Source organism: Apteryx mantelli, chromosome 10 (genome assembly GCF_036417845.1).
Source record: "Apteryx mantelli isolate bAptMan1 chromosome 10, bAptMan1.hap1, whole genome shotgun sequence".
Classification (NCBI taxonomy): domain Eukaryota; kingdom Metazoa; phylum Chordata; class Aves; order Apterygiformes; family Apterygidae; genus Apteryx; species Apteryx mantelli.
In genome coordinates this window covers 15,670,913-15,695,035 of record NC_089987.1, presented here as the reverse complement: position 1 = coordinate 15,695,035, position 24,123 = coordinate 15,670,913, and the positions used below count along the sequence as shown (strand labels likewise).

The window sequence follows — 24,123 nt, the reverse complement described above, 5'->3', positions numbered from 1 at the left end:
CTTACTAGGGCCCAGTTACACTAATGATTCTTGCAAGGGCAGATCCACCGGAAGTGATTTCTGCCCATGGTTTAACCATGGTTAATAAATAAATAAATAAAAGGTACCAGCTCTTCATATTAACTGCTGTCCAGGAACATTAATCCAAATCTAGTTTTGCTTTGCTTTCAAACATCATTTTGTAGTTCTGGTCCCTAGCATGGTTAGACACAATTTCATCAGTAGAACTGAAGCAGCAGCCATGACCAGAGAAGACAAACCTGGAAAGGCAGAAATCTCCTATGCTGGACCTGTCATCAATGGAGTAAATCAAATAACTGTGACCTTATGGTCTGGCCCCTGAAGACGGTCTGAGCCAGGCCAGCAGCCATCCTCCCTTCCCTCCCTTTCACTCCTGCAGACATGGTTCCTCCGCTGGCTCTGGTGCTTGCCAGACCCATACAGAACAGGGAATATGACCATCTCTTACTAAGAGCAGCAAGGCATTAGATCACTTAACTACGTCTCTGCCTAACATTTTTCAACAAGAAGTCATGACTATAGGCAACAGATGAAACCTCACAGTACAAATTTAAAGCATCACAACTAGAGCTTTTTTTTTTTTTTTTAAAGGTACCTTAAAGTCTAGTAAGTGTTTGGAGTTTTTCTACTTACCATTCTTAATGGATAAGAAATGCAGCAAAGACCAATGACTGTCAATATCTTAAATACTTTAAAACTACTAACTAATTTCTTGAAAAATTACTTGACTTTTGCAGAAAGTCACTGAGTATGCAAGAGGAAGTTTATTTCCTCAGGACTGTAACAATGTAGCTTTTAAAATAAGGACACATTATGTAGATTGGGAAATTTCTTGCCTGATAATACATCAGTTTGATCAAATGCAAGGTAATAAAGTTATTGCAGTCAAATTGTCTACAGTTTTTTGTTTTGTTTTTAAATGCAAGGTGTTGGTGGATGGCAACGGCATTGCTATAGGAAAAGTAAATGCTAACAGGAGACTGCATGGCCAACATGCGACTAATATAAATATATAAATACTTAAAACGTTACAGGGATATATTTAATCATTATAGCTATGAGTATTTAATTTACAAATGAGCCAGCTCTTTTACAGATTCATGATTTTCTAGGATACAAGGAATCATAACTGTCTTTGGTCTCTCTTACAAAGAGGGGTTCTTCAACAGGTGTGAGTTAAAATGGATTAGCACATATAAATATCTAATTTAAACACAGCACCTGACTCAAACAGTAATTTTTGCATTTTAATGGGATAACGTTCCTGCTTTAAGATTAATTCAGACAGCAAATACGTTAAAACTAGATCCCACTTCTTTCAAGAAAGAATTTTAATATATTTGAAACACCTTTTTTCCTCAGTGATATTCTAATCAAAAGAAATCCCTCAATGCTTGACATCGTGGATTTATCTTTTGGTGGTAAATTCACAGGATGGATGAATGCTGAAGAAAGAAAAAGCTTCCTCCCTTCTGAAAATCCTCTATGAAGATTAGCAATTTTAGAAGACTAATAAGCTCATGTTTCTTTTGAGATAAAATGAAAACTGCTAAATATCTTGGTTATTGATTTGAATTTTATGATACTAAATAAAATATTTAAAACAATACTAATGAGAATATATGTACTAATAATAGGAGATATGAACACAACATTCAGGGAAAAACAAAAAAAACCCACATACCTGTACTCTGTCAACATGAACTTTCACTCCTCCAACAATTCCCTTTCTAAAGGCTGCCAACATATCTAATATTGGACTGAATCTGCTCCCTCTAAAATTTTAAACAGAACTCCATTAATCTTGTAATTAGGTAAAAGTCACACTACAAATGATGCTTTCCTCTCTCTCTCTTTACCTTATATTGTCTTCACGGATAAGTACAACGAACAGTGGGCGACCATGCATTTTCCAATACTGCTTAATGAACTGCAGTGCATTCTAGGTAAGAAATATATGTTAGACAATAAAAAAAATACACAGGTGCAACATATCAGAATACACAGTACAACTTATTAAAACAATTTTTGTCTTAAAATAACAGCACTGCTTAAAAACCCAGAAGGTTACAAAAACCTTAACTAATAATCAAACCATTAACAGATTTTTTCTGAAGAATGTAAGTTGCTTTCAAGCTTGCTTATTGACAAATTTTCTGAGAATACTCCTACTGTATACACCGATCACAGACAGTAAGATGTACTGAACTACATGTAACGACCTATTAAATATGCATGGGAATCTGGATCTTGAATCATGACCACTAGCATGAAATAACCAGTGCAACTTTCTATGCACTGGAAATAGCTGCTCAAGCACAGGGGATTTAGCAAGTGAGCTTTGCACTGCTGCCTTCCCTAGAGTTGGGGAAGGAAGGCAATTTTTAATATTTGTGCAAAGCTGAATTATATTTCCTCCATCTAAGGCTTTAATAGATCCCTTAAAAAGACCAGTGTCATACCTTTTCCCACCAAGAACATCTGTTTTCCCAAAGAAACAAGGATGTTTGCTGTACTCCAGCATTCCCAATCACTTCTGAGTAAATTCTTTGTCAGATACAGATATTCAATCATACTGGGCTAGCAGGATATTCATCTTAATATTCTCTCCAGCATAAATTCATGAATTTACATATTAAAAAAATACACACTATACAGCATTCCCTTTTAGTCTTATATTTTAATCAAACTGTACAGTTTATTCTTCTATAGACTATTTTTGTTACTTTTTCAAATGAAAAGTTAGATAAATACCTTAATGTCATCAATCAACATCATAACATCCTGAGACATGTAGAAATCACTTAGATCAAAAATGATCGAGTAGCAAACTACAGTCTTTCCTAGTATTCGATAAATCTGTTGGGAGATAAAGCTTCCATTAATCTTTTCTTTAAAATATTTGAAGCATTAAAGTAGCCAGGGAAAAAAGTCTTTTGGAACTATCAAAGAAACAATAAATGTCGAACAGTTTAATAAAAAAAGACCACTAAAAATAAAACCTACATCTCTGATTTTAGGTACTCTGGTATTTATAAGGTATACTGACCTACCTTCTAATTTAGTTAAAGCAGTACACTTCATCATCCTATAGGCTGTTTTGGCCAAGTGTTACTGTAATTGGATGTCTAGGACAGATATGTCCTAGTATAATAGTAAGATAGAGCATGTGTATTCTTAACAGGTTTACAAAATACATTATAAGGACTTTAAATTAAGATTTGTGCATAAAATAAAATTACATTTAAATTCTATTTAAAATAGTTTTTCAAGTTCAGAGGCTAAACCCATGTCTATCTGACATGTATATTAATAAAGGTAAGATAATAATTTCTTGCAACAACCTTTGATGTTCCAAGGCATCCTATAGGCCTGTCTGGTCTTCCAGATAATCCCAATTTGTCATTGACGCCCAAATGGAAGTAAGCCTGTGAAAAAGAGTCACGAAAACTAAGGAAAACCTAGACATAAGATCTTCTTACATGCCTACTGTGTCTCAAATAGGAATTTGTGTGCATTCTGCTTTAACCAGAAAATGAGATTCATAAAATAGGATCTTTCTGTAGCTTTTTTTTAAACATACATCCACATAACAAGTCAATATAGTGAAAGAACACTATACTTAGTGCATTTATAGTTCAAGGACTACATTTAATTACTTGGATAAAAATGGGTATACTTACAGCAAAGAGAAAACAGCTACTTAATTGAAGCAAGAAACACAAGATGCAAGAAAAGATACAAACAGACTGTTCCCCGACAGCCATTCAATCCCATGCAATTCACATCACTTCCAGCAGCCCAATAAGCTGCTGCAGAAGTATGGTGTTTACAGCTCCCCCTCCTTCCTTTTAATAACAACTTTGGGAAAACTTGTTGCTCATGACAGGGAAAGTACAGTTAACGCTGGTTTACACTAAAAGAGTGTTGTCTTCACTGAACGGTAACCAGCAGCGCTGGGTCAGATCCTGATGTTATACTTAGTTTACATGGGTGCAACTTCTGGCTTGTGCAAAGCACCACATAAAGTCCTCCTTATCTGCAGGAAGTTTCAAAACTGAACTTCACTCTGTAGTGAGAAAACCTATTATTACAGAAGAGCCAATTCAGACCAAATTAGTATCTAGAAATTTCTAGGTATGTCTTAAACGTAACTATACTGGTTACTCTATAATGAAGTTAAATATTAAAAGTTGCTGTTTCCTATCTTAGGCATTACTTTTAGCTTCTTACAACTATTATTTTGCTATTCTATATAATATTTTAAAACCTTCAAATTCTTCACTGAATTTTTAAAAACTTTTAAAAACTATTATTTGCATATGCTGTCTGGTCGATTTTGCCTTCTGTAACACTTTTCCTATGGGGATATAAAGGCAAAATAGTAATATAGGATATATTTAAAGATTTTTATTCTAATTTTAATAAAGGCATGCAAAATTAATGCACTAACACCACAAGCAAAAGGGAGTATGTCATTATTCATTGCTTAATTCTTACTTATCTGAGTTGTATTATGCATGTCTAGTGTTACTTCAACTGATGGTGTAAGACTTGCATACTAAGAAACAGTCTTCATTGATTACAGTGTATCAGAATAAAACCATAATATGGAAACTGACAACTAAGCTGCAGGCAAGAGAGTATAAATGTATCAGTTAAACCAGACTGAAAGCTGCATTTTTTTTTTCCTTATTTGGGCTGTTTTAGGTGAGAAACCCACTATTACTAAAACTTAACTCTTACCATAATTTTCTAAACTAAAATTCAAAACATTTTCCTCACCTCATTCTTTCTTTCTTTATATTACAGGAAGATAATTCAAAAGCAAATGAAACTGAACATTTGAACAAATATGATACTCTATCATTTTACTCTTATCAGCTTGGGGCCTTCCTGGTATTGCCTATGTCTCCACATTAATGCTATGAATTATTTAAGAAAAATAAATAAATAAATAAACCTTTCCTACATCACTAGTTCACCCACTCTGAGTAACCATAGTCAAATGGAAAAGAATGGAGACATCAAACCATTAACAATTTTAAATAATCCACCTATACATAATAAAAATCAAAACCATGTTAAACCCCTTTTTGTAATAAATAATGGAGATCACATGAATGGTATCAGACATTATAATTTAACACTAACAGGGCCTTTATTCTGCTAGACCATAAAATATATAATATTTTCTTAAGAAAAATAGAATACTATTCTTTAGACACAACTGCTTTGAAATTTGGAGCTTTAAATTATTACCATATACCACTAGACTAGTTCACAAGTTTCTAACTAGTTAAGTGGCAGCACTGGAATAGCAAAGATTGAGAACCCTTCTCTGCATAAAGATCAACCCCCCTCTTCCCAAAACTACAGAAGTCACTCTGAAGTTCAGTGTGCCCCCGAAACACACCAGCTGCTATCACAGATCTGAAGTATTAGCTTTACCTCCCCACCAAGGCTGACAGGTACTACCAGCTTTTTTTTCCCATTATTAAAAAGGGGGGGGGGGGGGAGACAGAGACAGAGATCAAACGTCATTTCTCATTCTCATTCCTAAAACACATTAATTATTTCAACTTTACAGCTATCACATAGTCTTTTCTGGAAGTCCAGCAGGAAAAGGATGTGCACCAGGCAGCTTAATAGCTTCAAGATTTTCTAAAAGTAACTTTTGCCTGGCAAGTGTACCTACCTGTCATGACCATAAAGAAAATGACAGAATTGCCAGATGTTTCACCAGCTTTTGAAAAAGAAATCCTAAGGCAGCAATTGTCATAGCTGGGAATGTAATTGAGCATAATAAGTAATAATAAATACAATTTAAGGAAGGTCTCACCTTTTTGTCAGGGACACCAGAGAAATGAGGGATGACTGAGAGAGACAACATATACTTCTACAGTAAATCTATCTGTTAAATCAAAATTTTCAGGTACAGAATTTCAGGACCAATACAGTCAGAGAGAATACATTTTGGAATATATTATCAAGAAAACTGGCATGCAAAACAGGCTAAGGAGTGAACAAGGCTGAATATAAACAAGGATATTCCCTTCTTCTGTGTGTAAGTACTCAAGCGTGCAGCCATGATACTGGGTCACCTTACTTGCCCAAGAGTTTCCTGCAGCTTGTTAAGACTTGTTTACAGGCTCATGGGATTCTCGTTAAGGGTTTACTGAGAGGTATGGACCAGGCATAATAGAGATAAAGAAGTAAACAGGCACCCAGTAATCATTGGGTGGACACATTTATCATTCAAAGCAGTATTTGTCAAAGCCTTTTTGCTTTAAATGCATTTCCAGAACAAACAGCAATGGCTAGCTCAAGGTAAGAGTGCCAAAGTGCTATAACTAAATTAGACAAAATGGCTGAACCAAAAGAGGCCATGGCAGTGCTAAGGGAATGCTGAGATGAACTAGTGTATCCTGTAGGTTTCATTCATCTTTGACTACTGGCTTCACGTGGGGATGACAGGTGCTTCACAAAACACATCTGAGCTGGCATCGTCAGTGAAGCTCAGTGCCGGCAAAGGCTAAAGGAACCAGCCTTTGAAGTGAAAGGATCTGGTACTCCATTAGACTGCTGCTTGCCTGCATGGAAAAAAGAAAATCTGAAGTCTTCACAGGGGATGAAGGGGAGTCTGAAATTCTCCTTCATCCCAGTAATTTTTGATTCCAGATTTTGAAATGAGCTGAGTCAAAAGGGTAAACAAAGAAGGGTTTAATTCCAAACTTGCTGGATATATTCAACTATCACATTGGACTTCTGGAAAAAAAACAAATACAAAAGAGATTTTATAGGTGTTTAACTATGAAAGTATATGATGGGTTATGCCTGCTGTCTTAAGTACATTTCTTCGACTGTTGCTCATTTGCTTGTGTTTCTCAATCAAGCTTAGTCTATTAATATTCTTAAAATTTTATTATTCATTCATTATTCATTCATTATTCTTTGCAAATTACTCAGGTAATAAGCCTAATCAGGTAACACACAACTTCTAGGCTTCCGTGTTTTGTTGAAGGCTCTAGCTTAGGTATGTGTAACTGACCAGTTTTAGTATCTCTTGAAATAAATAAATAAATAAATAAATTAGAATAACACAAATAGGTAGATAAACCTAAAGAGATGCAACTGTAATAGCTTGAGATAAATTCCCTTAGTTACAAAGAAACATATGGATAGATATATAAATAATTTTTAATGCAGAATTCCTTACTTTGACAAGTTCTTTTTGAGCCCATATCTGAATTGGTTCCACTTGCTGGGGTGTCTGAGTTTGGATTCCATATGTGTTCAGAAAAACTTGTAGGCTACAAACAAAACAATGACAAATTTTATCACAGAATAATCTTAGTTTTAACAGTTATCCTGGTAGCAGATACACGAGCATCCATATTTTCTTCCATGCTTCCTTGGATATCTTTATCAAATTTAAGATGTCTATTACTCAACATTTCCTTAAAGTAAATGTTCTCAATAAAAGTAAATACCTACCGCTGACTTTCTGCTATCAGAGCCACATGTACCACCAAATCATTTTCTAAAGGACCCTAGAAAATAAACAACAAATATTGATTAGCATTATTAACCAAATATTTATTGTTAGACACAATATTATGAATACTTAAACCTTTCATGAATATGACAAACATCACCGGCTGCATTGTTTTTTCTCTCTGCCCACCCATCAGCTTCACTGCGTAAGCAAACTGAAAGAACACCACGGAACTAAAACTGGTAACTCAAAATCATTGAAAGACTGTACTGTCAATAATACTTTGAAAAATGCATTGTGGAGAATTAATGATAAATAGACTTCTGGTAATCATCTTCACTGTTTAATTTATTTTTAATTTGAATAAATGGTAATGTTAGAAAAATATTTTGCTTCACATGCCTGCAAAATTTTAGAAGTTATACAATCATTATATTCCCTTTAGACCTGATATGACATAGCTTTTTGATATACTTTTTTGTAAAGAGCGAAATAACTCAGCTGTTGGGTAACTGATGATTTCAACCCTTTAATCAGAAATATGTTGATCAGACAGCTACTATTTACAGTTTTACAAAAGTTATATTACATTTTACAAGAGATAACAGCATTTCATTGTATCATTTCGGTACTTCATGTTTGAAATAAATAACAGCATTTTGTATAGGAAAGTTACACAAATAAGAATTATTCCAATATGTTGAGTGAAATTAGTGACTGAACTCCTTGGGTCTTGAAATGGTAGTTAACATTTCCTTTCACCAGCAGCTAAAAATGAGATGTCTGATTTATTCTCTATTCATTTCTTCTGTGTTGTTCATTAACTAAAAAACTAAGAAGAGAACGCATCTTCATTCCTAAAATGTTTTTTGTAATGTTATTGATTCACCTCAAAACCAAACCAACCCCCTTAAATAATTACAACTAGAAACTACCAAAATGTGAATAACAAAAATTAAATAAATCTTCCATCAATTGATTACATAAAAATACATATTCTGTATAGATATATGGATAGATTGATTTAGAACAAAAACATTCACAGCGAACATCTAGTTGTTCAGGCAGTTGTGACCCTTGATATCAAATTAAATCTTATGGATTTGCAGAAGAAATTCTTGATGACATTTCCCCCCCCAAATACATTAGTACTACACTTCAACTAAAGATCCTCAGGTTTTTTGCCATATGAATTAAGTTTTTGACAGAAGTATTACAATGTGTACAAAGGGAGACTAGATAAGAAGGCAGAAGCTAAGTGACATTAACAGATATTACATTTTTAAAACAAAAAGCAATGACTGCAGAAAATGCGAGAGCATTCTCCGACACTGTAGCCATTTATAGACAGTCCATGATCCAACTTGGGACTGATCTTCAATTTAAGGCCCAACTTAATTATCACTGTGTCACAAAGACAAACTGAGTGGGACTGTGTTGCATTCGGAACATAAAACTGTGTGTTCTGGACCTCCACGGAGGCAAGTCCTTGTCTCAAAACAAATACTAGTGCCTCTCGCACACACATTCAATGACATGACTCATTTACGGGAGCCAGTAAGTGGTGGTTCTACAGGAGCTTCTACACTACTTAAGCAAATGCATCTGCAGCACAATTGACACAACACAAAGTCTGATTTTAAGAGATTAGCCCCAAAGAAAAGCAAAAAATTTTCTACTGACTAAACAAAAGTATTTAAGAGAGCAGAAACCATGAATTTCACCTCAAAATTAGAATTCTTCAACTGGTTTTATGGAGTTTCCTCACAGTTCTATTTTTACCATTTCAGAAGCTGAGATTCATAAAAAGGCTTCTTGAAATGAAAGTCTAGACAAAAATCCTCAAGGGTTATTCATGACAGTGATAAGTCCATGATGATTAGGGAAAAAACATTAGGTTCTAGAAAAAATTCCCTGTTTCCATATGACTTACTCTCCACATCATTTGCATAACTGGATTCTTGTGCTCTAAACTACGGGTAAAACAATTTTTAGCTATAAATTTGAATATTCACAACTACAGAATAATACCCAGGCCAAAAATAGTTTAATAAATTGCCAATTCCTTCATTTCTCATTTAAATCTATTTACTATACACTGGATTTCATGGAATGATGCACTTGAAATAATTTATCAATAGCTACTGCAATCTTTTTCTACATGACTTGCTGCTTCATCATTTTTATTCTAGAAGACCTGGTTGTGTGAAAAATAGAGTTTGAAAAAATTATTGTGGAAAATGGTAAGATGGTAAATAGTTAGTGATCTAGAAAAAACACAAATCAAAAAAAATAGATACAAGATTTATGAAAAAGGTACATCACCCTTTTTTAAAAATGACAGTGACACACAACATTAGCTATATATATATATATATACACACACACATGCATATATACATATGTATATAAAAGAGAGGGAGAGAGACAGAGAGAGACACAGAGAGCGATAGAGAGAAAACATTAAATTCCTAAACACTCCACTAAACAAATCTGGATGTTGTTGTTAAAAGTTCCCTTTAAATGTGTTCAGATTCATGTTTATCCAACACCCCAAACTAAGCAGCTCTTTACACAACATCAATCACCATCTCCCCAAGACATTGCAACAGACTGCGCCCCCACGCCAGGCTCCCCCTTCTGCCTTACTTTTTCACATTGGGTAGCAGGGAAAAGGATCTGCTTAAACTATGTTCTCCATGCTGCGCAAATGATAAATACATCCCAGCGTTCTCAGGAGACAAAATTACAAGACAGACCTTTTATTCTTCCTCTCCAAAAACCCTATTTTATAACAAGGTTATAAACTGTCAGAGGCAGGCAGAAGGGGGAAAAACCCTGACTCCAGTCCTGGCACTAGAAGACAAAGCAGCTCGGTACTGGCCTTTTGCTGCAGTCTCAGTGGACAGATGCTATCGCCGTATGCCTTTCTGCATATATTCCCAGGAAACCTCAGAACTCCGAAAAAAATCCATTCATTCTGAACATGTGAGAAAGTGGGCACAACATCAGAGCACCGACTAAAATGGTACCTACTGGGCCTTCCAGGCATATGGAGCAAGATGAGAAATTCAGAACCCATATAATCAGCCCTGCTGCTATGACCTACAACCTAATTGTTGAAAAACACCTCTGGAAGCATGTAAATACTGATAAATGGTTTATGGTCAAGGCTGCTAGCACACCAGACTGTTTTAATGCAACAGAAATGACACCAGTGTGCCTCAAACTCTAAAATAAGATTTAACAATTTTAAAACTGTGTTAACTGTGGTGGACAACTGTATTAAGACAAATGAAAGCAAGAATATGCCTCATATTAATAGTACAAAACAAATCATCCAACATCATACATCTGTTTAAATTGTCAAAATTAGACACAATCTAATCCTAAAGTAAGTTAGGTAGTTGAAAATCTTAAGAATTACATTTAGTAATTTGACCTGCTTCTTTACATAAGTTATCCACTTTCCTGAAATAAAAGAAAAAACAGTCTATCATTTTGCCTGTTCTCTTTCCAAAATCATTAGCGGGCATTAACCTCCATTTCCAGTGAGTTAAGTGAAGTCCTCATGAATGACTACTCAGTCTTCAAAGCAGAAACATTAAAAAGAATATAGTCATTGCATGCAGTCAGAGAATTTCATTAATTAACTGTAAATCTATGCATGCATTTCAGGTTAACTCAGAAGATAAATTACTCTGCCAATTTAGTAAGGTTATAATTTTTTGTTGAAAATAAAATTAAATACAAGACAGCAATAAATTAGCTTTCAGATATTCCAGTGAAAAGCAAAACAAAAAAACCCCAAAAGAAAAAAGACCTACATTTTTCAAATGTTACTGTTATTATACAGGCCTGCTTATATACTAAATTCTCCAGAATAGAGAATTTCACCTGAAATTGTGTTACAGTATCATCTCTTGTGGTTACAGAGATATTACAAAGGGATAATAAAATAAGCCCTTGTGCAGAATCTATTTCTAAAGAGTTATCCCCTGTGAAAGAGAATGCCCTGCATTATCATCTTTTAGTAAAGTAATTGGAGCATGGATGACTCCATTTTCTTTAACTCATGAATGGGATTCAACAAGAAATGCTACTGACCATTAGCATTACAAAGCAAATTACTAGTGCAAAGGAGAACCTCTTTGATTGCCATTAGACTTCTTTGTGGTTTGGAACACAGTCTAAAACTAGCAAAGAGAATCCTGGTCCTGCGCCACACTGACTTTTTCCTCAAGATGGAACATAGAATATACACAGACCTCTTCCTGAAAGCTGAAATATAAAATATTTGGGGGCATTAATTTAGCAGAGAAAACGTTTCTTTATTTAGATATAATATATAATATATTCCTATATATTATAATTCACACACACACACATATATATGGAGAGAATATATATATATTAGGATTTTTTATATATAAAAATATGTTTGTGTGTATATATATATATACACACACACACACACGTATGTATAAAGAGACTGACTGACTAAATGAATATTTTAGTATTAGCAGCCATTAACATCTTGTCTATACTGCTCATTTGATCGCACAGTTTTCTATAGGAAATGAAACTGTTCTCTATTACCAGATTTTGCAAGTTTTAGAATGCATAATATAGCTTTCATTCTACTGAGAGTTAATTCATTAAATCTTGATAAAACTCCTTTCCAAACAACCCTTGAAGTCATTCATTCAGACATTTCTGTGTGCCTGACACAGAGGAACAACGGACCTTCAGAGACAAAAGTCTGCATGCAGCAAATGGTAAAATACAGCCTCTTCAGGACAGCGAAACACCTTGCTCTCAAGGATTTAACAGAATTTTGCTTTCAGATCACCAGATCAGTAATTTGTGTTCATTAGGTTTCACAGATCGGTCATGCTACCTAAGCAGCATCCCATACTTTTCACTGTATTAGCAATTCTGCAAAGAGTATTAGAACATTAGAAACAGCATTCTCAGCTTAGTGCCTTCTAAAATTAAAATCATGTTCAGAAAAACAAATGAGAAACGCAGCTCTGTATTTTGGCACAAGATAAAAGGCAGTGTAGAGCACTTACTATGCAACCGAAACCAGCAAAAGTGCCTCCTCGGTATTCATTATTGATTCAGCAACATTTTAGTGTGGCTCAAGTACATAAATCTATGTATTAAGTATAAGTGTCCTAAAAATGTAAACAAACCCTATTTTTTGTAAAGATAAAATATGTTTCCAAAAGATTAACAGCTGGTCAACAAAAAAAATTTGGTTCTATTTACTGACTTATTGAATGCATTATCGCAATGTTTTTTAACATACAAATGAAAATAAAATCCATTTCAGAACAAATTCTGAGTGAATGTCAGTTTTCTAGTAATCTCTACAAGTCTGTAATGTCACTATTTACTTTTAGTTTTCTTTGTGCAGAGCTAGTAGCTGCAGCATGTAGCTACATAAACACCCTTACGTTCTTGTATGATAATATGCCTCAGTAGTGATTGTAAAAACTCCAAAGTCTTAAAAAGCTGCAAGAACATCAATGCTGCCAATTTTCAAAGGGATTTACTGAAAAATAGGAGACTAGAAGGTAGCACCTAAAATTTCTTTTTTGACTAAGGTGAAATGAGACTAACTGATGAACGAATAAGTTTAAAGAGGTAATATTAAGAAAACTGAACTAAGAGAGTGGACTTTGATGATCAGTGTAGTTACACTTTCCCAACAGACTTTCTCCAGGTGAAGCTACAAGCACATGTGTGTATGTATTCATCCCATGCTTTATACTCTGCAGCTTGAATGGGCAGTAGAGTACAGCAAAACAACAGGCTTTACAGCTATAAAAGGATACAGTAAAGAATTTCTTTGTAGCTAATGACATATTTCTGCACAAAGCTGCTCGGTCAACACTACTAAATTCTGAGAAAAGAGCAACAGGAGACAAGATTCGAAGTAATAAAATAAATTGAAAAAAGTAGATATCATGAAGAGGTCCATGGGAGAAGGATAGGTAGACAAAAACAATAGTGATGGGTGTAAGATTTTTTTCTCCTTATTTACATCTAGAAGTGTCGGTGATGATTTAGAAGTCAATAGTTGCAGAAAGTGTCTCATGCTTAAGAAAGAATATGTCTGAAATCTTTAAATTCCTTCAAAGAGTTTCATTTGCACTCAGGACTACCTTAAGATTATGGTCCAAATAAAACTTTAAGATGAAAGAACTGATTTGAAGCAAATTACCTAAGAATCCATCTCTTTCATATTATTTGTGAATCTGCCTGAAGTGACGTTTCTGCAGAGGTAATTTTTAGAGAAGGAAAACTTACTTGCCAGTAATTGTAGGTTTCATAGCATTTTTGCCTTTGTAGGTCTATAGTCACTTCATTCTAGAGTATTCTTCACTGGTACTTCAAAACAATAAGAAAACTAGTGTTTGGATATTTTAAATAGTTTTCACTGCTTGCTTAAATCTACATGATGATATGGGCATCAAACATTTTTGAAGTGGTGAAGCCATATAAATCCATTAATCATGTTTTTCAATGGCAAGTATTTATAGAGATTACATTCAGTGCCACCAAAATATCAGAATTTACCTATACGGAAAATGCATTTATCTGAGAAAAATTTCTTCAGCAGTTTTCTGGACCTAGGTCATTGCATACAGCTTTAAATACAAATAAAGAGCCTTCTTTTTGGTACACTGCCTTCCAAAACACTGTACATCAACAAAATTTATATATACAAGCATCTGAAATTTTTACATTTCCAGGCTTACTGCTTACAGGAATGAAATTTATAAAAGCAGAAATGCTTTTCCTTTCTATTTAATTGAATAACTCTTTAGCTATATGGGAAAGAGAAGACAGCATTAAAAGGGAAGAAACTGGTTTTGATGTCTGAAGACATAATTAACTAATATGCGTGGTGTTCTCATTTCATATTTTATTTTTAGTCCATTTCCTAGCACTTCAAAGCAAATGCTTAACATGGATTTTGCATAAATTAACTCAATTAGATAAAATGGCATAATCAAATATTCAGATGAACTGTTTAAGCAAATGTAAAATGTGGATAAAAAAAGGCAAGGTCAAGACAGTCAGCTGAAACTTGTTGAAGTTTACTGACTTCAACTGCAAGAGACAGATTTGCTGATAAAACACACCTCACATTGATACATATACGCATCTGCCTTTCACTTTTGAACCTTGCTGAAAAAATCTCCTCTGAATTATGACAAACTTGAATTAAAACCAGTAACAGCAAACATTCTGCCCTGATACTAATCTAATAGTACAACATACTAACTGTTTCAGTACAAACATTCCCACAGGAATCGCCCAGCCTCCTGGTTAGTATCCCAGGGACACAAACCGTTCCAGCTACAGTTTCTGTACAGCACTGCTCACAGGTTACAATGGCAAAGACCTTATGACACAGTTATCAAACTCCCCCTAATTCCGAAGTGCCTCTCTTCTTTCTAACCCACCTTGGGAAGTACACGCAGTATCTTTTGGAGAGTTTCATCTTTTATATACCAAAGAAAAGTATGCATCAGTCTCTTACAGCAAAGGAGTACCATGGCTAGGAAGGCTGGCCTTGGCAACCTCACACCCCCTTCTTGACCCTTCATTTGTTTACTGTTTCACACTTCGGATACTGAACAACTGACAATCCATCTCAGATCCTCTTGTGCACAGAAGGATATCCATAATAACAGGAATTGCTGAGCATCCTTGATCTAAGTGAGATCTCCATACCGATTTTTATGGAAGAAACCCCTTAAATCTTTATTTGAAAGCGAGAAACCCAGAGACAAGCCAACAAGTCTTGCCCATCAGTAATACACTCAAGAACCACTCTTGAAAGGTCCTCTGTCTTTCGAATGCTGACAACAACAGAAACATTCTTATTACTGATCCCAACTATGGAAAATTTCAGCCAAAATTTTAGCAAACTGAAGCAACTAAAGGCTTTTAAAAGGAAAGACTAACAAGCATCAGTTCTACCAGACTGCCTGTGAGAAGCACAATTATACATTCAAATATCTAGCTCAGACAACTGTTGAGCACTGAAAGAACAGAAGGACTGTATGAGCACATGAGAATAAAACCATCCATGCTGATCTCCCTTTTATTTTTATTTTTTAAAGTGGCCAGAGCTAGATTTGTTGGAGATGAAGCAAAACATCAAAATGAATCTGTTTAAGTTATCATTTTCAATTCTTTCAATATTGTTTAGCCTTTAGAATCCCTACTATATTGCTGAATTTTGCAGGATGACTACTTATCACTTAATAAATTCTTTACTGACCCATAAACAAACCAAAAAGGAATAAGATATGAGAAAATATGTTACTATTTACTACGTATTTTGGGAAGTTGTCAAGGTAGAGGCTACTTCTCTCTGAAGGTCTGAAAATTCCCTATCCTATAGAGGATACCCTCAGAAAGTAGTAATGCCCTTCTACTAACAGATTTCCTGATGAGTCATGCAGCATCTTTGGAACAAACCTTCATTAGCTTCTTTAGAGTGTTTATCTGGGGAATCTTAGATGCTAATGGTTTCAAGAATCAAAAAAAAAAAAAAAAAAAGAACAGGCTATGTGGGGAAATGAAGACCTTGAATGATTTTACAAGCTTCAAATTCTGTCAAGAGATGATTTCTGCTAATTATCTGACCAAAATTTGGATGGGCTGCAACACTCTCACTCAGTACAGGATAACTTTTTCTAATGGCATTCTTAAAAGTACATATGCTGTACAATTTCTGTAGCATTCATAATCCCATGATGTACGAACAAACAACAGGAACTGGGAAATGAAGTCTCTGAGCTTTCATTATCTCATGTTAGCAGAGCAGAAGTGCTGCTGTGTGAACAATGGCAAGTCTCATTCATAGGTAATCAGACAGTACCCAGGCATTTGGATTACCGTGGTAACAGCAAACGGTAGAAAACATAGAGGTTTTAAGCAGCATTTGGATAGAACAAGAACAAAAACCCAAATGTCTCAAAAGACATTTGTTCACTTCTGATCTTGGAAGATTTTAAGATAAATACACCATATTTTATGCTTCACTAATAAATGCACCGTGCTAAAAGAGGAACTTTTCCAATATATATTTCTTATACCGAGAAATTAAACGGCTGAAAAAACATCTTTTAGTTACAGATTTTCATCCATAGGGTTCCTACCTCTGCAATAAAAGAGGTTACCTACCTATGGACCATGATTCTGTGTTGTTATTCTACCTACTGGAAATTTGAATTAAAAGATTCCAAACACTCCCCATCCTTGAGCATTCATTCCTGCTGTGCATGTAAGCCAAACAGAGGAACACATATGTATGTACCATACATACCAAAAAGCAACTCACCCTTGTAGATCTTAGGAGCTCATCATAGAAAAATATTTATAAAATTTGGAAAATTCCACATTTAAGTGGTAACTAATTTGAAGGATTAAAAACAACAGGTTCTTTCTTGCCTTCCTAAAATGTCTTACAACTCAAAGAAATATACTTATCTATTAGCACCTATTTAAACTTATGTTTAATTTATCATTTTTATTGTACCTTACTATAATCTTCCTTATAGAATCCTCCATCAATTAAGAAAGTGTACAGGAATTTAATATTTTCTTAGCACTTTAATTCTAATATACAAAAACACATTGATGATAATTTTTCAGTAAGTACATTTTATTAGGTTTTAAATTGACTTAAACTAAGCTTATACTTACCTGATTTGAGAATCTCATGCTAACATTCCGCTGATCCTGTGGAGGTACGTAACGTCCTATAGGGTCAATATCTTTAGGACTTACTAACTTGTCAGCTGAAAGTAAATCATAACAAAAATACAGAATGACTTGAGTACTTTCCACAGTTTCTAAGAAGGATGCATGCAAATGTATTTTATGTAGTCAGTTCTGCTATAATCTTTGTTTCAGATCAATATAATTTACAGACTAAAAGAACAACCTGCAAAATTACATAAATTTTAAAACTAATATCTCTTAAGTATCATTCTTGCTACAGCCAATTATAACAATGTAGTATATTTTAAAAAATGCTTTATTTTTTCTAGAGAAATGTGCAAAAGAACATATACAGACAATATACTCCACAACACACACAAGACACGAAAAAAGCCCTCAGCCCACAATTATGGAATTATTCTAAAGCTTTGACTAGAAATTCAACAATCAAATATTTGTTTAGCTCTGAAGCACATACAACCTTTGTCTCAAGGTCATCATATGTCTATAATCCTAAAAGGGACAAAATTGTAGCTAAGTATCAATGACGATAGCTCAAGAAGAAATTTTGAAGAATAATTAGATATTCTTGAAACTTAAAAAGACTCCGTGTAGAAAATGTTAAGTGGAAAAACTTTTACTCTCCTGAAAGGAAGTCAAGTACTCCAGTAAAAGTAGACTATTAAAAAGTTTCAACAAATGCCTTGAATAAAGGTTCATAATCCACTGTGAGCTATTACACCCTTTAAATAAGCATTTTCCCATCAAAATCTCATTTTGCATGAAACAGCCCAATCTTTCTTTGATTTTTGCTATAAAGGAGGCCACAGCGCATTTTCATGTCTCCTATAAATAAGTCAACAATTACAATGGGAAATGAGCTGTTAGTCCAAAAGACAAATAACTGATGATGGCATTAGCTAAATTCAGCTGCAACAGAACACCAAACCATCTACTGCTTTGATAAGGAAAATGCTCCTGAACACTACACTGTGCAGTAGCTTAAGACTGGGTTTACGCAGTTTATAAAGTCAAACACGATCCGGCTAAGGCTTGGCAGTGTTTTAAAAGCACAGAGAGTAGAAGAGACAGTGCAATGGCAAGAAAACGCAGGGGCAGATGACAAAGGACATGCTGGCTGGGCAGTTCACCGAATAAAGACAAGAGGGAGCCGACTGTTCCCGGGAGCCGCGCCAGCGAGCCGCAGCCGCTAGCGCCTGCGGCGCCCTCCCGGCCGGGGCCTTCTGCCGAGGGGAAGCAGCCTGCCTCCCGGCAGGAGCAGGCCCCGCCGCGCCGCGCCGCGCTCTGCTCCCAGCCTCAGCCCGCTGCTCATGCCGTTCCCTCCAGCACCACGCTTCCTCCCAGGAAACGTTCTGCAGAGTCAGTGTATGTTCAGGTGGTTATTTTAAAAAAAGGGGGGAAAAAAATCTGGATATTGAAAAATTACCACATACAATTTATTAGCATATTGGCGCATGAGTTACAAAAACATATTTTAAAGAAGACATTGACCTGAGCTCCAGTGCACAGAAGCAGACTTCTGATGTTGTCTAAAGGCACTTAGGTTACTTAAATTATTTACAGTAATGTTGATGCTATAAAAGAAATTAACCAAATTATTGCAAAATCAATGGCCTTTTTGTCTCATAGATCTTAAAAGTAAGAGCTGTGTCCAGAATTGTTGCTGTTTTTCCACTGTTTTTTACATTGACTTACACTGCTCAGTAATTAAAATATGCAGCCAAAATCATTTCTTCATGAAAGTAATTATACAAGTAGAGTAATATGACATTTCAGGTAATTTTCAATATTTACAACTGTATTTAAAGGAAGAATTTCAGTAAATTCTCATCCCCATTATCACAAACACAAGTTTATTGGAATCCAAAAAAAAGCAGAGTTTTCTTTGTTAACTCATTATTTGTATCAGCAAAAGCTGACAAAATTTAATCCATTTGTATCTATGCTCTAAAAAAGTATTGCTACAAACCTGTAACCTAGTTCTAGGCAGCACTGAATCCACAAAACAGGATATAAGAATTATGAGGAAAAGCACCAGACAGATAAAAGGGAGCCACTAAATGAAAGATTAAAGTAACAGCAACTTTCCAGCTGTGTTAAGCAGATGAATACCTACTGCCCCGATACTACTTTCCCATGTTCTGAAAAGGTGTCTATCATGAGGGCTTGACAAACCTTCTCAACCAGACATATAAATTGCCTTTGAGAAATTGCACCACTGTCTTCAAAATGCATGCTTTTTGTTATAAAACAAGCAAAAAGTAGCATCTATTTAAATTGCATAGGCAACCTTCTACACACAATCATAGTTTACGCATGTGGCGAGTTCCCACTGCTGTAGGCAGACACTTTCACTGCCTCTGTGGTTCAGAGTTTAAATTTCAACTTTAATACTACTTTTTGTATCTCTGTGGGAGGCGATGAGATGTGTAAGAATTGACTCAGCCTCATGTTGCTGCCTGCTTTTAGAGAAATTTGAACAGCAACAGGCAGACACTAGTCCCACAGACAGGAGAAGGATCTAAAGAGGTTATGTTGTGTACCTGCCGAGGCTGAGAAAAGATAAATTGATTGCTACTCCTGAGGCAAGCCCAACAATTTCTGGAATGGATGATGAAAAGGAGAGCTAGCACCTTTCCTTTCCAGAAATGAAAGTGTTGGGAGTCAAGCTTCCAGTTAATTAGCCACTACCACCAAGCAAAATAACACACACACACGCACAGAGTTCCAACAAGACCACCATTATTCAGGCAGGTTTGCAAATAGCTCCTAGAAAGGAGCACAATTAAATGTATCAACTGTAAATTGGTATGAATAGATGGAGTTCCTGATATTTTATAATCATCACTGGTGAACAGAATTAGCTTTGTGATAAAATTTCCAACCTCTATTGGCAGCAAGTATGAGAGAAGAAGGAAAAAATACTGGAGAGCAGTAAGGGAAGGAAGAAAAAGTAGAGAATACACCAGAAAGCTAAAAAATGATAAAGCAAGTGGAAACAGATACTAATGACAACATTTCAAAAAGCAATTTAGCATGATTAACAAAAAAAGTGTTTAGCAAAGAATGGAAACAAAACAACTTAGGTTAGTCTAACAGTATTTGGCAAACAATAAATATGATTTATTTAGCCAACATTCCTCAGGTATGGAAGTACGCAAATACTAATATAGGACGAATACTAGCTGAATTAGTACAGTGGGAATACTGTACTACAGTAGTCTGTACTGTAAGAGAACACTTTTGAGGGTTATTTGGCTAATTATAAAGGGTTAGATCAAAATATTTTTGATTAAAGATGAGATTGGCTGGTGCATTTAATTACAGTACTGGCAAAAAATTGAATGTACTATGGAAGGAACACAGTGAAGCCAACTGCACAGAACACTGGACTGACTCCGCCCTTCCATACCTAAAGATACAACCAGAGTTCCGTCCAAGTCTTGAATTTTTAAACTCCCCTTCAATCTTTTTCATTTTTACTGCCAACAGCCTGCTTCCCTTATGCTGTGTTCAGAGAAAAACATATTTAGAACGCAATCTACTGATCACTGAGTATTTAGAATAAAGGACTGATCTTTCTCCCACAAGAAATATTATGAAAACCCTGTGGATCATTAGAAGATTTTAACAACTGTTTTGCACTAATCTTTGAATCCTCTCAAGTAAGAATAAAAGTTTGTGATTGAAGTTCACCATAAACTGTAACGGCCAACCTTCAGAATGCATCTCCAAATGCTCATCCAGCCTCTTCTATTTTAAAGGAAGGGTAAAAACATCACAGACTAAAGAAAACACTATCGCTTTTATCTGAGATTGCAGTTGTTCAGAATTGCAACTTATCTTGCTTAAAGCTATAAAAAATCTAAACTAAATGCTAGAGACCATTTGTAAAAATCACTGTACAGGTACAGGTGATACAGAGACAGTTAATCCAGAGTAAGCATCATGTTAATATATTTTCTCAAGGAGACAAGGAAATAAGAGGGAAAGCCATGAAAAGAAACAGCAAATGAGAAGCCTATCATATTGAGAGCATTTTGAAGATTCCACAAAATATTCTAGTGAATATTTCAGAGTGTGCTGCACGCAGCATGAAAATCTAACATCAAAGAAGAAGAATAAAAAGCATTTTTTGCCTATCACACATGAACAAAGGCAGAGGACATATATGCTACCCACAGTCCATCAAAACTTAAGCCAACATTTTCGTTCATATTCAAGAAAAACATTAGCAAGACAGATATCCTTCACATCTGACAAGTCAAAACCTGATAGTTTGAATTCAGCTTCTTACCCAGGAGCTTTGCAATGATGTAAAGTGCCTGTCCCCACAAGAAAAGCTTTCCGTCGCGTCCACTGTTACTAGGAAATCGTTTCTGGCTGCCAGGGTTTTTCTTTTCCAGTTCAACAAAATCAGCTGGCACATAATAATACTTGGGAACAACAGGACACCCTATGAAGTTTTAAAATAAATACATTAAGTAAATAAATCATATTCCACTTCCTTCATTATATGATTGTATTTCCCTTACAAAACTGAAATGGATTGAAAACAGGAAAAACTACGTCCTGAATTGTCATTCATTGTTATCTCTCAAAACCACCATCAGTGTAGTAAACCAAGGGCTATGCCAAATAGTACTTTATTTTTCACCAAACATTTCCACAAAATCTTTTCCTAAATCTCACACACTATCAGCATAGTGCCTTATCATGCAAAAAAAAAAAAAAAAAAAAAAAAAAAAAAAAAAAATTTTTTTACTGACAGCAAAATGTAGTACAGATAGGAAACCATAACCAAGAGAAATCAAAGTTGCATTAAAGTGAACACTTGGTGGGGGGTCCCCCACATTTTAATGGCCAGTATTAGACAATGTTTTGAAATTAAAAAAAAAAAAAAAAAGTAGCCTAACATTTAATTAAATGAAAATTACAATTTTTTGCAAGTATGCAATACAGTTAAACACTGCATTGCAATTTTGAAACAATCTAATTATATGTAATAGAAAAACAAATTGATATGCTTTCTATAAAAATAAATTATGTCTTAATATTACTTTAATTTTTAATTTATTTATGTAAAAAACAGGTGATAAACAAGATAAAGTTGAAGTGGCTATTTGCTTAGATCAAGAAAACTAAATAAATTACTAGCAAGAAGCTGAGAAAAAAAAAAGTGAGAGATAATAAAGATAAAATATACAAGTAGGTAATAAAGATAAAATATACAAGTAGGTGAGGTATCAGAACACACCCAGAAGTTTTAAGATGAAGCATTCATGATGACAGTTCAACAAGGGGAACCACAAGACTAATTTAGCGTCCATGGTACTTCACGTATTCATTAAAAATCAGAACAGAGAAATGATCAGCAAGGTCAGAAAATTTGCTATGCAGTGAAAATTTGATAAGGAAATGTTTATATTTCTCACAGACCGGCTCACTTCAACAAGTATTCTAAGTTTCAAAAACAGCTAAGACTAAAATATTTTGCATCTGTTTATGTAAAGCAAAGATGATACCACAAAACCCACAAAAAGATGCCAAGAACAGGCGATTATTACTAACAAAACACAATACTCAAGGATGTTTTGAAGTTGGATTGCCAGGGTATTGAAAGCTGTTGTGTTCACAGACCATTTTTGTATCCCTCCCTCCCCTCAAACTTGTGGTCTTTTTCTTAAACTGAATTCTGGATGGATGCACTTGTAGGCTATTACCTGCAGTTCCACCAAAATTGCAGCATACAAAAATCTATGTAAGAGAATGTTTATATTAATTCTCAAAAGCTGCCACTTCCACTGCTCTAAACAGGTAACTTTCATATGAGTTATAATAAATTATTTTGCAGATGTTGTGAAGTCAAGAGTCAATGAATGATGCAACTAATTCGCAACCATATCCAAGTGGAATCCTGAAAATATCTGACTGTTGGTAGTTAATTCTCTCCTGCAAAGTCAAAGTGAACTTTGTAAATAATGAAACACAGGGGGAGTGAGGAGGAACAACAGGGTACAGTGTAAATTTTACATTTATATCAGCATCATTTTTCCAAATAATAAAATTACTGTTATTATCACACTTTTATGGTGCAATGTATCTACACAGAACAAATTAGTTTCATATTAGTATTTTGCCCTCAAGCCACATACTGATAATGCTATTATTTCTCTTTTGCTTTAACTGCAATATACATTAATAAAAGTGTCAGCATTTCAAACATTTTAGCTAAAACAAAAAAACCACACTGTTTTAAAAGAGTGATTATCAGATAATACCTTCAGATGTATGTTGAAGCAAAGGATCCAGAAGATCCTGATATTCCTTTACTTGAGCAGGATTTCCTCTAAAAACTCCTAAAAATAACCAGAAAAGTAATTCATTTAATGGAAGAGGAAATTGTTCTATGAACTCAATGTTTGTAAAAGAGGGGAAAAAAAAAATCTCTGCATGGGGCAGAGTGCATGGGGCAGGGCCTACACACTAAATAGTCCATGAAAAGTAGAAGATGAAACTGTAACTCTTTAGTTACTCCTATGGCTAAACCTCACATGGATCAAGAATCAGCCACTGTTTTATCAGCTTAAACTGAAATCAATGGCAAGTTACACTGCATAGGAAAGCTTTGAACTTACAGAGGCTCAGGAGTGGACCAGCTTACTACCTCTAAATAACTCCTTTAACTATCACAGAATGAAGAAGCTTACGTGTCAGTGTGAAGACACGCAGTCTTTGTTAGGCTGGTTCGAAATCTTATGACAGAGTTTCAAAGTGATCTAAAAATGAGTTGCCTAGAACTCCCAATAAATATGAAAGGAATTTGAAGG

At 34.9% G+C, this 24,123-nt stretch overlaps 1 protein-coding gene and 1 long non-coding RNA gene across 7 annotated transcripts in view; one reads left to right on the top strand and one right to left on the bottom strand.

The window, feature by feature from the left end:
* Positions 1-1,468, top strand: part of LOC136992851 (uncharacterized) — a 70,991-nt gene extending 69,523 nt beyond the window's left edge. Inside the window, exon 3 of the long non-coding RNA XR_010885293.1 lies at positions 1,384-1,468. This is a non-coding gene — a long non-coding RNA (uncharacterized lncRNA). The remainder of the gene's footprint in view (positions 1-1,383) is intronic.
* Positions 1-24,123, bottom strand: part of PHKB (phosphorylase kinase regulatory subunit beta) — a 100,598-nt gene that overhangs the window by 22,452 nt on the left and 54,023 nt on the right. For all 6 annotated transcript variants that reach the window (XM_067302548.1, XM_067302549.1, XM_067302550.1 and 3 more), the window contains 9 exons: positions 23,575-23,652; positions 21,591-21,749; positions 17,255-17,349; positions 7,519-7,574; positions 7,241-7,334; positions 3,366-3,449; positions 2,776-2,880; positions 1,881-1,963; positions 1,706-1,796 (listed from right to left, as the gene is read on the bottom strand). In XM_067302548.1, the coding sequence (XP_067158649.1) occupies positions 1,706-1,796; positions 1,881-1,963; positions 2,776-2,880; positions 3,366-3,449; positions 7,241-7,334; positions 7,519-7,574; positions 17,255-17,349; positions 21,591-21,749; positions 23,575-23,652 (845 nt within the window). The remainder of the gene's footprint in view (positions 1-1,705; positions 1,797-1,880; positions 1,964-2,775; positions 2,881-3,365; positions 3,450-7,240; positions 7,335-7,518; positions 7,575-17,254; positions 17,350-21,590; positions 21,750-23,574; positions 23,653-24,123) is intronic.